The 19959-nt window shown below is 29.5% G+C and overlaps 1 protein-coding gene across 1 annotated transcript; it reads left to right on the top strand.

The window, feature by feature from the left end:
* Positions 1 to 11641: 11641 nt before the first annotated feature.
* On the top strand, positions 11642 to 19858 carry LOC132751111 (E3 ubiquitin-protein ligase TRIM33-like; the record flags this gene model as incomplete). The annotated part of the gene is made up of 5 exons (XM_060741230.1): positions 11642 to 11747; positions 18185 to 19056; positions 19305 to 19378; positions 19527 to 19585; positions 19746 to 19858. Coding segments are annotated over exons 2-5 (1099 nt in total), but the record flags the coding sequence as incomplete, so codon positions are not given.
* Positions 19859 to 19959: the final 101 nt, after the last annotated feature.

Here is a 19959-nt window from a genome sequence, read left to right as displayed (position 1 = left end):
GTTTAGAGGTCTATTATGAAAAAACAGTACAATAAAGATTACTCTGTATTATTTATTTACGAATGTTGTTTTGATTGTTGGCAAATTAAAGATATTAAGAACATAAAAGGATTGAAACTGCAATAAACTGAGAATATTTTGTAGCAATATATTATACAAGTACTGGCAAATCTAACTATACATGCCAATTACTTGTCTGTGCATTTGTCATGCTGGAAAATGAATTTGCAAACTGGTATTACAATTATCTAGAAATAATTTGAGTGCTGGCTCCTTTAAGCTCATTGAAACAAAAAGCATGACAATTGCATTTTCATATTATGTTTTAATGTAAATAAGGAAAACACAGACTTCGTTTATGATGTATGTTAACCTTCATAGTTCGTTATATGTACATATGTTTGCATTAATAATTTAGATGAAACCAAATCGATAAAATTAAAATGACCTTTCAACAATTGTCATGATAAGGTATGCGTTTAAGAACAGGTTGCGGAAAATGTTGTCAAATCAAGTTTAATGAATTCAATGATTTAATATTAATAAAGTGACAATACATACTTGTGACAATTTAATTTATGGCATAAGTAATATTATAATTATGAACTAATAACAAACTTATTTTTGTACCGTTATAGATTTAAAGCGCTAATACTTACATGAATACAAATCATATTAATTATTTTATAAACATGACATATCCTGCAAAAGATTTTCAGTTCAAATCATGTCCATATTAATCCAGAATCAAGATATTTTAAAGTCAAAAGACAAAAATTTAGAGTCTTAAGTTCATTGTATGACAACTAACAAATGTAAAATATATATAAAAAGATCATAATAAATAATACAAATGTGTAATATTTATATCAGCTTAGACGGATAATCGTTAACGATTTATTTTGTAATGACTTAATATGAACATTATGTACGACAGTTGATTTACAACTAAGGACGATAAATGCATTAGATAAATATTCCTGCTTTATTCAAGAGTTATGCTTATATTTACATATTAATATACTGTTACTGACACTTAATTTCAAAATAGACATATACAAATGTGTTAAGTTAGTTTTGTGTAGTACACACATTGTGACTTTATTAACAGTTTAATTTCTGATTAGGCATGTGCGACGGTTATATCAAAAGTATAAAAATAAAATAAACAATAATAAAAGTATGAAAGAGAATAATATATTTTTTTCCAGATTTGTCTTTTTTATTTATTGACTTTGAATTCAGATTTGCAGCGATACTGATTATTTAGGATTTTGCATGACTTGTATTCTAATCGCAAACAGTACTGATTTTTCAGATTCAGACGATCTTGTTTCAATACATTATAATACGTCATATAGTGATACAAATACAATCAGATGTAATTAAGTAGTTATCTTACTTGAATGGTATGTGTATGTAATTATGACAATTATAAACAACAAGGAAGCCTCAAAATATTGAAAGTGGTTATAACAAAAGCAAGACACATATATTCCATCAACACAATCGGTAAACTTATCACAGTCGAATTGAAATGGCAGAAAAGATTTGATAAGCATTTTCACAGCAGATCTTAGGTGTTAATTATATAATATCTGTCGAAAGACAAAAGAAGACAATATATTCAAGAAAATTGTACGATACACATGTGGAAATCCTAGAGCCATCTCTAAAATGAGTATTGAACTGGAAACAACTGTATGTCATATAAAATACAAGATTAAGAGTACAGATTTGCAGACGCAATTTAGCACAAATAACGCAAAATGAAATAGGCAAATACGCATAAATTAATGTAAGGTATGAATAGTCAATTAATGTTACTCATGTTACCCAATAAATTGTAGAATCATTCACTAAATCAAAATAAGTTATTATTTCTTAATATTAATACATCAGAAATGCCGATTTAAAACATCCCGTTACAGAGGTGATTTAAAATTTGGATAAAGTATGATCCATTTGAATCAATAATTTCAACAATATTAAATGAAAATTGTAGACTCGGTTTGATTGATTCTGTACATGATGGAGAACGAAAAAGCACAACTTCCTTGACGACCTATTTTTAGTATTACGCATATCAAGGTATCCCTATATAGATATACAAACAATGCACAATAATCACACTGTTTGTCGGAATGTGCATTAGTCAAAAAATAATGTTTATTTAGACGGACGAATACAATTTCATTTGACAATGGTATATGGATAAATATATCTTTCTCGTTAAACGTTATTCCATAAACTGTGCCTACTTTAAAAAGGGATATTAAGCCCCAGGAAAATATAAATGTTTTAACCCCTTTTAAAAGGGCAAAAGATTAAAATTTTTAAATGTTAATAATTAAAGTCAAAAATGCTTTAAAATGGGGTGTTTTTGTTGAAGATTTGTATCCCAGGCATATGAAAAGTTTGTAACAAGAGCCGGTTGAACCCCGGGTTGCTCCCCGAATGGTTTTGGACACAGGGAAAGGGGGACCCCTTTAGTGCAGAGTTAGTCACAGAAAAAAAGTTTCCCAAAGTTGGGAAAAAAAAACCCAAAAAGTTGCCGGGGGGCATTAAAATATTGTTTCAATTGGTGATATTTCTTGTAAAGAAATTGTAAAATCCGACTTTAAAAAAACAATTTATGGGGCCGGGGCCGATTTTTTCCTGCCCAAAGGGCATGCTGGACCTTTTCCTTCAAGGGGAAACCCCCAATATTTGCATGCGAAACATCATCCTTTTGGGAATGATATTTCTTTGAAATTAGTTGTAAAAAACGACTTCAAAAAAAATGAAATTTTGGCCCGGGGCACGATTTTTGCTGCAAGGTCATGGGGCCCGGGCCCTTTACCTTCCCAAAGGTTTGCGCCCAAATTTTAAAGCCCGACAATTTGTCTCAATATGGGGCATTTTTGTGAAATATTAAAAAAACCCCAAATTTCCCCAAAAAACGAAGTTATTGGGGCCGGACAATTTTACCCGCAAGGGCCCTGCTGTTTACCTTTACCCCTTTAAGGTAAACGACCCCAATTGGGGCGCGCGACCCCTCGTCTTAATTTGGGGATTATTTCTGTTTAAAAATTTTAAAAATCCACCCCGAAAAAACAAAGTTAAAGGGCCGGGCACAATTCCCGGAATAGTACGGACGGACTGGGCGGGCCCGACGGAACCCGGGCAGACAAACCCCCACGGGCTATAAGCTTTCCCCCAAATTTTTTGGGGAGCCCCTTTAAAAAATGCGCAACATGTAGACCCCAATAAATTTTTACTTCCATACAAAAACCTATTCCCCAAAAATCGTTTTTTTCCCTTTTAAAGGCCCAAAATATGAAAAAGAAGGGTTTTTAGTTTAATTTTCCAAAAGACTTTTTTGTTTTTAAATTCCCAAAGAACAAACCCAATTTTAAAGCTCTTTAAATTGAAAATTAAAAAAAAGTATGGGCTTGGGAAAAATCGACCTTGAAGTTTTAATGATTAAAGTAAATGTGATTGTATGAATTTTTTTAAAATTTAAAAACTGAATTTTTTTTTATTTTTTTCCCATGTATTTTTAATAACGTTTGGGAAAAAATAGAAAATTTTTCAACAAAATTTAATCGTAAAATATTTTTGTAGATTTATCTCAAGTAAATATTCTTCTTATTCTCATATTAAAACTAATTTAAATCGAATTGCGCGGAAAGTTCACAAATGGATCTTAGTACGTAAAATGTGATTATTTATATGTTACATAGAATCATGTTAAATTTACATTCCTTTCTGGGCCGCAACTGTATAACGGGTATCAACTGTTATATCTGTTCTATACCAAGCTGTGTGAGGGTTGAAGTTAAACAATTTTCGATCATATTAACCGAGTTTTGGTAACACAACGTTACTAATGTAGGATATAAATCATCCGATATTAAGATTTACACTGATACATATTATCTTTTTTTTAATAACAACAGAGTTTTGAGAATGTTCTGTAGGGGTTTCACATCACGGATTCATTTCGGAAACGATATAAAAATAAGACTTAGGAATACATTTTACATTCTGTACCGGTCGTTTCTTTATATTCTAAAAGCTCCCTTACATTTGTAAATACGAATGTACGAAGTGTTGAAAGTATTGCTTAAACTTAAATTTGTTTAACGATATAATTTTCAAATATTTTTCTACAATGGTAGAATAGAAGCGATTTTTTTTGTTAAAGATTCGTACTTTAACAGTATCTTATTTCTTTTTATTTGCCCTATTTGTCTTTCTTTTGAAAATCAATAACACAAGGAAGGGGGAAGTCAAGTATGATTGTTTTTACAAAATATTGAATTCATTGTTCCACTTAGTAAACACACAAGCGACACATATTATTTTAGAAGAAGACGGAAACATAATATATTCAAATATTTATTTGTTCAAATAAAATATGGGTACCATTTTAAAAAATAAAGGAGCTAAAATCAACTTTTAGTATTACAATGCATATGCTTTAAAGGCTGAAGGTATATTAGTGGTATGTATTCATTGTGCCTCGTGGATGTAAATTGGTTACTCAGAAAAATAGTTGTATTATTAAAAACTTATATAGCGACAGGTAAGAACTTTTAATACATTCATAATGGTTATAATTGATAATTGATGATTGTGTTAATTTCTGCATCGATATTACTTGTATAGAAGTTTCGGTTGCTATAAAATACGTTCCTTTGTTAGAATAATGAGGAATTGCCGAAGAACATTTTGTTATAACGGTTAAAGATCCTGTAACACATTTTTTTCATGGTTTTATTTCATAAATATGATGCTCAAATTAAGATTTGTCAATCTTGTAAGTTCAAATAAGCATTATTTATAAAGATATTACCCAATTTAACATTTTGCGTAAATAAAGGGAGGTAATTAGAAATTTATTTTCTATAAATTCCAAGTCAAATTTTTCCAATAAGAAATAAATGCATGTAACTTATTGATTAAATATAATGTGCACAAATATTTGCAGCACACAATTTACATATTCTTGGATGTTTGAAAATTGTTTTATTTGCATAATTATATACATATATAATATTTTGCAAGTGTATGATACATACAGTAACAATATCAATCACAAAACATACAGGATCTTTAACTAATCTGTTTCAATTTACATACACTATCAATATGATTTTTCTATAGAATCAATTAACAAATTGATAATTTTTAAATTTCTTTCAAAATTTTTGTTATATTTTGGTGTCATATGTATATTGATACTTTTCAAAAGGCGCTTAAAACTCTATTTTATTTAACTTTACTATATTCGGACATAATGACAGGTACCTGTCATCTTCCATCAAACAAGAAGAAGGTGGGTTAAGAAAACCCGTCAGATATTCCCAATGTAATCGGGGCATCAAAATAGTTTTAATAGTTATTATCTGAAAAATATTCTTAACATTTGTGCAAATATAAATAAAGTTAACCATTCTCAATGTTTAAAGATAATCATTTGAATGGTTATGCTATACAATTTCACTGTAAACATTATACATAAAACTATTTTTTTAAACAGAAAGAAACAAAAATTGAAAAAGAAATATTGCTTCTTCTGGTGTTTGAACCCACGCTCTATCGAAACTATGTTTCTTCACTGAAAATGAATACTCTTCAGAAAGAAGATACTGTATTAGGCATTTAATGCACTAAAGCAGCACGCCCCAAGATTAATATATTCATTAATGTTCATGAAAATTTTGAAAATGAATTTAAATGTATATTATTGTATAGTTACCGAAAGGAATACTTATATACATAATCTATGACACTTACAACCCACGTTTATTACAAAAAAGAGGTAAAAATATGAACAAAAATGCCCATACTGTGTTACTAATGCAGCAGAAGAAATATAATTACATCTTATTAAAAAATCACCATCAATCACTCATAGCATGTATTTTTTTAACTTAAATCTTGAATCTTCCTTCTTTGCGCAAAATCTTAGTATATTTTTCACAAGTTTGATCTGGAGGCATGCTGCTTTAATGTTAACGTCCAAATTCTAAAATGTTTGTTTTAAAGTCAGGTAATAGTTGCACAGATACATACATTGAAACCGTGAAAATATGTTTTTAACCAAACTATTTGTATCAATATCATGCCTTATAATAAAACACCAGGTGATATAGCAAGAGTTTATTTCATAAAGGAGTGTAGCCATAATAGTGTTTAAGACAATCTAGTTCTTTGAATGAATTTGATTTACCCTCTTGGTATTTTTATACAGAAAAAGAGTTAAATACACACTTTAAATACAAGCAATATTTTATATAATCAGTTTAATGTTAATATCATGTTACTATCAGACAATCGAAAGAAATGTCGTATGTTATTCGCTTTACAAACTGATCAGTTTGTGTTTAGAAAAATGAGCTCAGAGTGGATTGACTCTTGGATTGCCTTTCTGACAAATCACGTTGAAAATATATCAGATATCAATACACAACATGTATAGATTTATAACCATTATATAACATATATATTTTAAGTGTATTACATACCTGGTAATATAACGAATGAAACCATCATTGCAATACTGTTTTGTGTTCATATATAACGCTATTTAAATTATACTTTAACGATCAATACTGATCCTCTTTGATCAACGTTATATTATTCAGCAACATTCTTTTTTCCTCATTCATAATTCAAACGACTTTGAAATACGAACTGTTCTGTATAAAGATCAAACAATTATCAATACTTATTAGACGGACAATTATTCTTAAAAAATATATATATTTGATGAATGATTTGTAACAACCTACAAATATATCCTCTTCGCGAGACAATATTATAAACCATTATGCTGTTTTAAAAGTGATAATGAAAAAATCTGCTCTTCAAACGATATTTCAATAATTCCATAACTAAGTCGCCCGATGTATATACGCATCCCGATGTAAATACGCATATGTATGCAATAAAAAACTTGAAACTTGCAATAATATCTACTTGAATGGAATGGAACTCAATAATTTTTAGAAAAGGTCAAACGTAAGTATGTGTCAAAAAGAGTTGTTACATGGTTATTTACAATTATTTCAATGAATAAATCAATAACTGATTATTTTTTAAGTTTAAATTTGCCACGTACTTAATATCAAATTAATCATAACACATTAATATCTATATGGTTATTAGTTGAAGATCACCATCACATACTTGCAGACAAAAGTTGTTTTTGTTGTTGTTGTTGTTGTTGTTTAAGTAACTATATTGAATTAAGGATTTGAAATGCAATTACGTACACAACAAACATATCAAGTACATTTATAACGTATTTATTTCTATTATTCACATTGTTGGACAAATTCACACAAAAGATATAAAAGATAAAACAAACTGTAAGTATACCAATTGATACAAGATAAGAAACCATATAATTAAGAAAACTATGAGAACATTTCTCAGTCTTAACATTCAAGACAGTTATGTAATATCTGAATACTTTATTATACGTTTTTGGTTAACAGATAAAGGGTGATACATTCATTAAATTAGTATTATTTGTCTTGAGGTAAACAGAGATTACATTAACAATAATTTAGACATTCTATTCAATTCTTAGTTTAAACATAGATGATTGCAAATATGTATGCAACAACAATTATATGACACTAGAAGTGAAAGTAATAACAGTTTACCAACTTTTTTAAGCAATAAACGTGTGTGCGTCGCAATGTACAAAAGTATTAAACTACACAATGCATTCAGATCACATAACACTTTATTTCAAGACATTGAATTTGTTTAATATACGGACACTGTAGTTTGATAAAATCGCATTACACTTTGATTCATTACATTAGACATTTCTGATAAATAATTAATTGATGAAAGTGCAGATCTATATAAAAAAGAATATTGGTATGGATGCATCGCTGCTACCATTATGTTTTTGTTTTAGTTTTAGATGACACGGTTCCAATAGCCCAAAACTTTTATAACATTTTAACTTATAGAAATGTATAAGACGATAATTCTACAAAATGAAATGATCTGTTTTCATAATGCTTGTTGGTACGTTAACAACAAAAACAACAATCACAACAACGACAACGACAACGACAACGATAACGATAATAATAATAATAATAATAATAAGAAAAAATAATAATAATAATAATAAATAGTATAATAATAATAATAAAATAATAATAATAATTATAAATAATAATACAAAGGATATTTGTTTGTTCTGCATGAAAGATTGAAATATATTTCACTTTAGTGAACACAAGATGCAATATTTTACGGGTGGGTAGCCACGAGTAAAACTGTAATAGCTGGTGTTCACGAATAAAATATATTTCAATCTTATACTTAATTTTTTTTTAGTTCATGCTTTTTAAGTGATTTTGAGTATTTCTTACTGATTTTGGCGCGTAACGTCATGCATTTTCCTTTATGACGTCATCACATCATGACGTCACATCATCAATTTTGAAATATAGTTGTATTAAACTTTTTCTAATTTTGTTACATTTTTAACTTGATGTATGATGAAATCCACTTTCTTTTCCTAAAGAAGTACAATTTATGTATTACAGCATTTAGTTTTACTTGTTATTCAATTTAGTTATGATATTTTTTTTATTCAGATCCAGATATAGTTATAAATTTCACTAGAGGTTAATCAGAAAAAAAACATTTGATTTATTTCAGTAAAGAACTGGAAAGCATAAAATAAAATGATAATAATAATAATAATAATAATAATAATAATAATAATAATAAAAATAATAATAAAACAAGAGAGTATATAATTTTTGACTGCCACAGTAGCTGAATTAAACTGAGCTATAAATATTTTAAACAGTAAAACAGCAAAATTAAATTATGACATGATCTATTTGATAAACAATCCATTATTCACGTCCTTCAAACCTTTGTTTTAAACATACGATATCGTGAGTTTTTAATATCCATATGCAAATAATGTCACCATCCCTGAAATGAGAAATTTAGAAGCCCATTATGGTTCATCAGATATTTTATCATTTTTACTTCTCATATTTTTTATATACATCTCATAGCCAGCTCTATGTTATAAGGATTTTCTGTTAAGGCCTAGTAATTAACATACACTCAGGTATGGTTGTCAATAACCATTTTATAACAGTGAGTTAATTTATTTACATTGCTAAATCCACATAAAAGAACATTGAACCATTTGTTTCATTGTTCTCGGCGTATGTAAAATATTGACACACATTATTAATAGCCGGTAAATTAAAGGGACTCCACTGAGGTTTTTTGACATGATGGGACTGAAAATATTTTTTCCAGATAAATGTACCATTTGATGTAGGTTTAGACCACTAATCTTTGTGCAAAATTTCAGATCATTGCCGCACTTAGTTTTTCCAGAATAATTATTCAAATTGTAAAAAATGACCCAAAATGAAAAGCGTTTAAACGCTTTTCACTCAAATCGGACTAAGGAAAGCATTAAAATACGATTTTCAATTCATTTCAAAGTATATTTCTTAACTATCTTTGTATATATTTCTCTTTAAAGTGTCCAAGCTCATTTAAGTAAGAAATTCAAATGTTATGTTTTAAGGCTTTTAAACCTCAGTTGAGTCCCTTTAACATAATGGATAAAAAGTGTCATTGAACCCGGAAGAAATTTAAGATAACCAAATCGTCGAAATACCTGATGTGTAGTGTCGTCACAAAGTTTAACTAAGTTTGCAATCGATTTTTATAACTTTACGCTCTTAAGGCTTGAGGTATACCAGTTATTTCTATTCAAAGTATTTAGCGGATGTATAATTGATAACGCACAGAAATTGTTATATATACCATAGATATTCAAAGGTTATTAAGCGACAGGTAAGAACTTTTATTTTGTTTATAATTAGTATTTACTTTATGTTTTACTTAATCTCTACACCAGTATGACCGGCGTAGTTATCTTAATGTGAATACGTTTTACGTATGTTTATTTCTGATGGTTGTATTTTAAATTGACATACATATAATCATGTTTTTATCGATCTTTGGTGTTATCAGGTTATAGAAGTCAACACATAATGTTAATTGTTTATTATAATTCTAAAAGCACTGTTAAACTTTTCAGTATATATTAAACTTGTTTAATCCCTTAATTTTATACAATTGAACACGTTGAAAATATACAACCTACGATGATCTAAAACTGTAATAGGTTAGATATTTAACTCGTTATCTCTATAAACTTGTCGATGTAAACATACCCTTTATCATTTGCGAGTGTTTAAAATTATCACTTGTCACTTCATTAGTTTTTATTGTAAAGTAAACTAAACAAAACAAAATTAAACGATATTTTACTTTAAGATACGAGTATCTATAAATGAGTTTATATTTGTGTTGTTTTTTTTCTCTTATATTTTTTCTACATTTATTTAACGTGTAATATTTGTCATGGGAAGGTGTTTATATAAAAGGTATTTAATTTTTAACTTAAATTAATCTAGGACAGTAATTGAAGATATAATAGTTTAATTTTGAGAACAATTGTTCAATGTAATTAAATCAATAAATGCATTTTTTCTTTCTGTTTAAATGACATTCACGTTACCACGATATCAGAAAGGCTATGCCCGAATTCGACTACGTTGATTTATCTGGTTGCTTGAGTCGCACTAGCACTCTTATGAGGATATAGCAATTTCCCAGCTTAACCGGCGGAGTACGGCTTTAAACGTTGTAATGCGTATAACTGTGCTTTCGCATATACGCAGTTGATATACGTGAAATAATTTTCAACGCACAAAGAAGGCGACCACGTTTATAAAGCAACGCTTAATGCATAAAGCAACATTTTCTAAAAATATCGATGGGTTTTAAACGATTCACGTGACATTTTCGAACGATTTCAATAGAAAAATATCGCAGGTTTGTAAGTTGCCCGCGGCAATTATTGATAAAACCACAAAATGATCGCTGGCGTTATATGGCCGCAACCGTCCACCATACAAATGTGTCTTTTGTAGCATAAAGATAATTTACATCCACCATTGATCATAAAGCTTACATAAAACGGAATTCAATTAATTCACAAAAGCGATGGTGCTGACTTTGAACATGATGATGATGATGATGATGATGATAGTGTTGATGATGATGATGATAATTGTGATGACGCTGTAGCTCCTGCTATTTTTTTGTAATGGTTATAATGGGACCGAAGATGGAGTTCATTGTTTGAGATGTGATGATGTTTTGATTAATGATGAAGATAAGGGCGTAACATTTTACCATTTTGATTATGGTTTTAAAATCACCAAATAAAGACTCGGCACAACGCTAATGCGGCAGGGCGCTTCTCCTTGTATTTTATCAGGTCAGAACGGCCGCCTAAGTAAACACACCTTCGTCTTGTTATCAAGCGGGATAGATTTCTGGCATGGCCCAAGTGGCTAGTATTTTACTAATAAATATAAATACATGTTTCTTCATATGATTATATAAATGCGTGCTCAATAAAGCTACGTACAAATCTACATTTTAAGCACAGAAAGAAAAGATTCATTTTTGCCTATCTTGTTGTTACCATCTTAAACAAACTTAAACAATCAATATTTACTTTGATAGATAACACACGGAGAACAAACAAGCTTTAAACCACAAGTGTAATAACGGCGAATATTTCAATCGTTATCTTTATAGGTCGACCATTTTTACCATTTTATTATCGGATTTGTTCAAAACTATACGAACAAGAAATTTCCAGTTGTAAGGTTAGATTTTTTATACAAACTCTTCATCATTGTGATTTGTAATCATATCGATTAAGAATACGTAAATTTTATAGTTTATAGAAAGCCATCTATAGAATTTAATCAAATGACATAATTATTCATACATTACTTAGTAAAATGTAGAGAAGGAAATGCATTTCAAAAGTGGGAAATTTAATCAATTTAACTACATAGTTAATTGTTTCTATCAGATCTATACAGCTGTCAACGTTAACAACATGCACGTATATTTTGTGACTCATTCATGAAGATAATCAGATTCTAGTTTTAATGTTAATACCTTCAAACAGGTAAACTATGTCAATACAAACAACGAACGTATCTTAATTGTAATTAGACAAACCCTTTATATTTATATCTCATTATATAAAACTGCTGTGCTTGTGAACTGAAAGAGCTGCGCATTTCAAGCGAACAATTTTTTTTAGTTCAATACAATTAAATACTTCTTATGTATAATTATACAAACTCGTTGTTCTTCAGTAAGTTATCAGTGTTTTATGTGGGAACTGAAATAGCTAATTATTTAACATGAACGAAACACATTTTAGTTCAATATAATGATATAAATCTAATATATTATTATGCAAACTCAGTTATCAGTGTTCTTGTAGGAGAATATGGTCAAAACGTTAAAGGGATACACATCTAAAGTGTATAAAGATAACTACACTTAAAAATTGTGTTTGTTTGTTTTGGGTTTTACGTCACACCGACACAGTATAGGTCATTTGGCGACGTTCCAGCTTTACTGGTGGAGGAAGACCTCAGGTGCCCTTCCGTGCATTATTTCAGGCACGAACGGGCACCTGAGTAGAACCACCGACGTTCCGTAAGCAAGCTGGATAGCTTCCTCACATGAAAGAATCCAAGTCCCTGTCGGGATTCGAACGCACAGTGGTGAGGGGCAAGTGGTTTGAAACATAAAAGTAAAAACCAATAAATAAATGCAACGGTTTAAGAAGTGATATACAACGTGTCATAAAATATAATAAAAATCACATGAAACGTAAACTATAAGGACAATTTAAGCATGATTATCAATTAAATCAAATAAAAGTTTTGAACAAATAGAAACAATTATCATACGCGGGACCTATATGTTTGTTGTTTATGAGTATTAATCAATAAATACAGACTGTAATCGTTCAGTTAAGATTAAATGATTGCATTTGAACTCTAGCATTAGATGATAAAATTACTAGTTAAAATGCCGATTTGTGATATCTCGCGTCGTTAATTTGTATTGTTGTGAAAATCTCCAGTTCTAAGATACTATCATTAGTTAAGGTCGTATACAAACAAACAAACTACCCGGTTCTAAGAACTATCCTTTACAAACATAAAATATCAATTATTACTTCTATTAGGCAGTACCGGCGATTGGAAAATTGATAAGATTGATCAGTTGCACCAAATTAAAGTATGACCACCAAAATGTGCACTATAAGGAACTAAAAAAGTGACAACATAGATCAGTTGTATGCCTTCAAGGATACCTGTATGAAAATTTTAAGCAACTTTACCGTACGGTAAATGTTTATAACCTAAGTTTGCATGTATGGATCTTTTCAGAAAAGATGAACCTTTTAATAATCTACAATATTATCTTTATGAAAACAGTTTTCCAATGAATTGTTGTTATACTAATAACATTCAGCTAACAATCCACACATACAAAATAATTGTTTTTTCTCAAAACATGTAAAATAGGTATAAAAATGTTTCCCTACCACACCCATTTTAAAATGTCTTTGATCATTTTCGTAATTAGGGAGCTAATCAAAAAGTTCCTAAAATTTACAAAAATGGGGGCTATTTTCAAAGTCTCAAAAGTTTATTGCTTGATATTGTAAAATATCATATACTTTTAGCTTGTAGTTTTGATTTTTTTTAAACTTTGATGATACCAGGTACCATATTTGCTATAAGAATTAGCATTAATAACTATACTCATTATGACATTAAAATTATTATACATTTTTTTATTTCCAAAAGGGATATGAAAGATACAAAAAAATGTTAAAAAGACAAAAAGAAGAAAAAACAAATTGACCCTTCTGGGGTTTGAACCACAGGGCCCTAAGTTGCAATGCAAGTAAAAGTAGTTTAGCCTATTCAAAAGCAGAGGTAATGCATTAGCATGATCATACCTTAAATGTACCGTAAATTAAGTATGTATGGACGATTTTCTGAATTTGCGAATGTAAAGAACTTTAAGTTTTAGAAAAAAATGAAACTTTTAAGGTTTTAATATTGATTATTTATAAACGAACAGTAGTAAGCTTACTTACCAAGTGAAATGAGTTGTTCTAGCCGACTACTCCGACCTTTTTTAACAATTGATCAAACCATAAACATTTGAATTTGTCGGGGTTAGGAAACTGTGCATTGTTATGCAGTTGACTTTTATAATAATCTGTTTAAATAATTAAATATGAGGAAAATCAATCATTTCTGTTATTGACTAGAATATGATCATTTATGGCAAATTTTTTTACAAGTTTAGTATGAATAAATATATTCTTCTTGTTACACAAATTTGGGTATCTTCATTTTAGTATTACGACTGATGAATGTTTTTAGATTGCTGGCCGTGTCATTCGACTTACTGCTGAAGTCAAAAACTGTTGATGACAAATATATGACATGTATTTTATTATGTTTTTCCTGTGAGGAAGCTATCCAGCAAGCTAACGAAACAACGGTGGTTCTACTCAAATGCAAGTTTGTGTCTGAAATAATGCACGGAAGGGCACATGAGGTCTTCCTCCACAGGTAAAGCTGTAACGTTGCCATTAGCCGTATGATGTGTTGGTGTGACATTAAACCCAATCGAACAAACAAACAAACAAACATGTCATTCATATTGGGCGGCTATCTGGAGTGTTTAATCAGACTCTTGTAATGGTCTAGTTAAAAGGTTAAATTTCACTCAAGGTTTACATAGATATGTGTAACAGCTTTTTTCAAGTTAATACAATACAACTGTTGTATGAACACATAATTTGAAGGGCCGCAATAAATAACATACTTTTATAATGGAATATCTTAAGGTATAAATACACTCAAGGTTTAGTAAGATATATCGACATTCCTTTTGAGTTAATAACAATTGTATGAACATATTTACATTTGAAGAGTTGCATCTTATAACATAAGATGAAATTAACTCAGCGCATACATCTTACATATATTGTTAAACCTTATTGTAAAACTGATATATTTTCATATGTCGGCTCTGCAAAATTCTGCTGTTATTTTGTATCACTACAAAACACACACACTGACACTCATGCACATTTATGCATTTTCATGTATTAAATAAGGCATTAATAAACTTTTACACTTTAATATCCCCCTTTAAAGTAAAGCAATGCATTACGAGTGTACTACCTTAAGAGACTTTGAATATAGATTTGACCTAGTTTGCAAATATTTTTGATCTCAGTTGTAAATCAATACATCTATCAAGAAGGAAGAGATAAATGTGTTAGCTTTGTCTACATTCATCGCGATTTAATCCACTATCAATTAATTTACAGATTGCTATTTTTGTTAACAATAATATCAAAACCTGAATTCAACACTGGTTTAATACAAGTACTTTTTTATGAAATTTAATTTAAATCACTATACATAGCACACTTTGATGTCATGTATCATTAACGAGGAAATACGGAAAGCCTAGTATTGAGATAAAACAATATTTAATACTTATAAGACGTATAGATATGTTGAGGAATGAAAATCAGTTAATTTGATCATCTACACACATAACATTTATAATTCACCAATACTTCAACAATTTATATAACATGTCTATGATTACATAAGCAGATGTGTTTTATAGCACCAACATATTAAGAATATATATAAATAGCGACGTTTACTTACTAAACTGGAAATGAATTCAGATGAAAATAAACGTTGTACATATGATAAATGTGTGTAAAGGCTTTAAATTGAAAGAATGTTTGGTTTCAGAAAACAACGGTTTAAAAAAGGACTGACGTCAGTAATTGTATGTACATATGTATCACCTTGTGTTTGAACGAGGTTTGAATGTTATGTTGCAATTATATCAAACACTATACACCCGAGATATATTGTTTATTCTCAAAAACTTATTTTCTTGTATGTTGTAATAGTTTTCAATAAGAAATATAAAAAATACTCATTGGTCATTTTGTTGAAATATCGTTTGGTATAATTTTAGTTAAGTAATTTGTATGGAATTCAAATACAACTGTGTTTACATTTTGTATGTTCACGGCTACTGTTTCAGTTGTTCAAGATCAACATGCTCAAATACAACTGTCTTTACATGTTAAGAGCTACGGTTGTTCAAGATCAACATGCTCAAATACAATTGTCTTTACATGTTCAGAGCTACGGTTGTTCAAGATCAACATGCTCAAATACAATTGTCTTTACATGTTCAGAGCTACGGTTGTTCAAGATAAGCATGCTCTTAATACATTATGAAACAAGTACGCATTTGAAAATATCAAGATATTGTTACATGTATTAACTTCTTATTTCCGACTGTTTAGTTTGGTCAATAAACACACAGAGATACACACTGCTGGTATATCCGAAAGTTTTATGGAACTAATAGTTTATACCTCATAAAATGACTACGTGGCAAAAGCATAAGGGAATCAATATAGTATGAACACAATTTATTTCATTCATTATCAGAAAATGTTCAATGTTAAAAATCATTACATTATGTTACTTACAATAAAAAAAATGATAACTGCAAAATGACTTTCTTATTAAAGAAATTCCGTAAGTCATTTTGCATAGAAATATATCGGGGTTTCTTTAAATAATGAAAGGATTCAATAAGAAACGGTTTACTGATTTTGCGGCAGGATAGGTAAAGTAATATTTAAATTGAAAATATATCAGATTTCTAAATACAATAGTAAATATAACTGATCATACGATTATGGTTCTGTGCTCATTTATTTGAGATTGGAATCACTTTTTAACGATTAATATTATTATACAACGATATTTGATATTTCTCTACAGACATTGATCATAGCGACCTATATACCCTGGCTGATTGCTTTGAATAGTTTTTTGTAGTTTTAGTATATATTTAGTATTTTAGTATATATTCCATTGGTTGACACGTATGTGTCAATAATATTCCAGGCGTCACTGATACAATTATGTGTATTATAAGATCATAATAATAGTGATAAGTTAAGCCCCTCATGGTATATGAATAAAACTAATTTAAACTTATTAATTGTCAGGAAAGTCCGTTTAAATTGGTATCACATCATTTATAAACTTTACCTAAATGTTTAAAATCTACATAGCATCTAAAGTTCATGGAAACAAGTTTTTGATTAATTTTGTATTAATGTTTATAATAAGATAAACAGAGTAATAAACATTGAAGTAAGAAACGCACACCTTCAGTCAAAAGGACAAAAAGGAAAGGGGTAGGAAATGGACGGGATGACAAAATGATTGGTTGTAAAATTGAAAAGTGTGTCAATTACCGTTGACGTCTACACAACAAATGACATCTCAATTGTAATAAAGTATACATTTCAAACAAAATAAATTAAGAACACATCTCTCCAGATCGTCTATTTTATGAGTATATATCTCATAAATAAATTCAGTGGAAACCCTTTTTATGACAACTCAGAAATGAATACCACTTCGGTATTAAGACTTTCTTAAAGAATATAAGTTTTTGTTTAATGTCAATTGCCCTGAATTATGAACACACGTTACATTCCAGTGTGATTTTTTCTAACGTACTTACGTTATATCTCTAGTTTAATCGCAAACACTTTTTAATTTGTGTTTCACTAAACTTTCTTAGCTACGCAATTGCGTTAGTTTAAACGATAGGCTACGCACACTTATTACTTACGTAAATTGCATGTTCTCTTTAGTGAAATGCAACGAACGCAAATTTACGTTTTGCGTAAGTCCAAATTTACGTAAAAAATACAAAAACTCACGAAATGTTAGTGAAACGCTCACCTGATTATTTGTTTTAATATTTTTAACTCTTTTTTGAAACCACTGATAATTCAGTCCATTTCTATAAAAACTTCAAGTTCGCTTTGTTCTAGCTTGAATGCTCTTAGGTCTGACACTTGATTTAACAATGTGTTGTAACTGTTAGAATACTGTATAAGGTAGGATTATTGCAAAGTCGTTTAATATTGTTTTCTGCACATTTATGTTGTGAAGAATAAAAAAATACAGAGACCTGACCAATAATAATCTTATGATTTATAATAAATTCCTTTTTCTCGTTAGATAAGATGTCAAAATATTTGTTTATAGTAGTATATGAAGGTTGTTATTATAATACGTATTGTGAACAAAATGTAAAAGCATGTTTTTAGCTTTTACTACTGTTTATTTTTCAGATAAGTCGGCTTTTGAAATATGGAGGTTTCTGGAAAAAAACTTCGTAAATATTGTAAACCTTGTGAGCAACGTAAGGTATCGAAATACTCTGATGGTTTTTGTTCACAATGTGAAGAAGAAATGTGTCAAAGATGTTTTGATACACATAAACAATGGAAGCTATTTCGGGAGCATAGACTAGCTGCATCTGTTGCGACAGAATCTAATAAAGGTAAAACACCAACGTTTGATAATTGTACTAAACATCTAAACGAGCCTATTAAATTTTTCTGCCCCGAACATGGCCAAGTTGGTTGCGGAGATTGTATGGTAATTTCGCATAAAACGTGTAAAGTAGAGTATATACTTGAACACATCGATGGATATAAAGACGGTAAACAGTTCAAAATGTTGAAGAAGGACATAGAGACATATGACAATGAAGCAAAATCTCTATTAGGAAGCATCAGGCGCAACAAGAACCATGTAGAAGATGTCAACAAAAAGTTTGCTCTTGACGTGAAATTGTTTAGGGATGAAATTATTTCACAGATCACAAAACTCGCCGATGCCATGCTTAAATATGGAGATGATATCATGGCAGCAGACATGAAAAAGATCGAAAATCTAGAAAAAGAAAATAAAAGCCTAGTTGATGAAACAAATGGTATGAGAGACACATTACAATCAGAAGCTGATCAGCCTTACAAATTGTTCATCAGTTCCTTGTCATACAGACAAAATCTCCATCTCGTCCGAGACCAGCTAGAAAGAATCAAAGCGAACAATACGATCGAATCGTACGACTTCATGCCTGACTGTAATCTCGAACAGTTGATGAAAACTTGTAAACAACTAGGAGTGTTACATAAGCCAAACGAATCTGGAGCAGGTAAGTTTCTAACTTTCGTAGTATTTTTGATGAAACATGTTTAAACAAGCTAATAATATGGTTATATCAATAAAACGACTAATTTAAAACATCTTCTCAGAATTAACATTTGTTATATTCATTTATGGTTAATATAAAGGCTTTTTGTAATGTTATAAATGTTATACAGTAGCTTCTAAAACACGTTTTTTTAATAGTTTTGTAAACTACCGTATTTATTTTGCTTCTTTTCTTGTTTCATAAATCAGTATTTAGAGAAGAATCAATAAAAGCAAGCAAAGCAACACCAGTGGCAAAGGCTCTATGTTTACCAAAAGATCAAGTTAGTATCCTATATTATTTGAGAGTGTTGTAACTTTTATTAATATTTTTTTCAAACGAAATTAAAATATATTGTAAATGTAGAATGTGTTTATATTTTTAATGATACAATTAATAATAAATAATTTCGCCTTATATTATGTTTTCAGCCGTTGCTGGACAGACAACTTGTTTGCAAAAACCTAATCATTGACGGATACTTTATCAGGTGACATAAAACGACTATTTTTTACAATAACTTAAACTTTGTAATTTAAATGCAATTATTTCAAAACATAATGACATTTTTTATAGGTTAACATAATTTTATAATTATAGGATATTTTTACATGTTTTGGTCAATACGATTGATTTGCTTTCTTTTTCAGTTATGCTGAAAAAGCAAAAGGCGACCTTGGTTTATTTATTGACAAAAAAACAGTTAAACTTTTTGACAGTTTTGAAATCGAGGTTATGAGCATTGGTACAGACGGAGGTATAGGTAACTATTTGCATACTATAACGTTCGATCAAATGTAACTTGAGTCAGGTGTTTAGCTATGATTAGTTTGTACCATAATACTGATTTAGGAATTAAAGAAG

This window comes from Ruditapes philippinarum, unplaced genomic scaffold (genome assembly GCF_026571515.1).
Source record: "Ruditapes philippinarum isolate M1 unplaced genomic scaffold, ASM2657151v2 ctg10550_1_1_1_1, whole genome shotgun sequence".
NCBI classification, from domain to species: Eukaryota; Metazoa; Mollusca; class Bivalvia; order Venerida; family Veneridae; genus Ruditapes; species Ruditapes philippinarum.
This window is presented reverse-complemented; position numbering and strand designations above follow the sequence as displayed.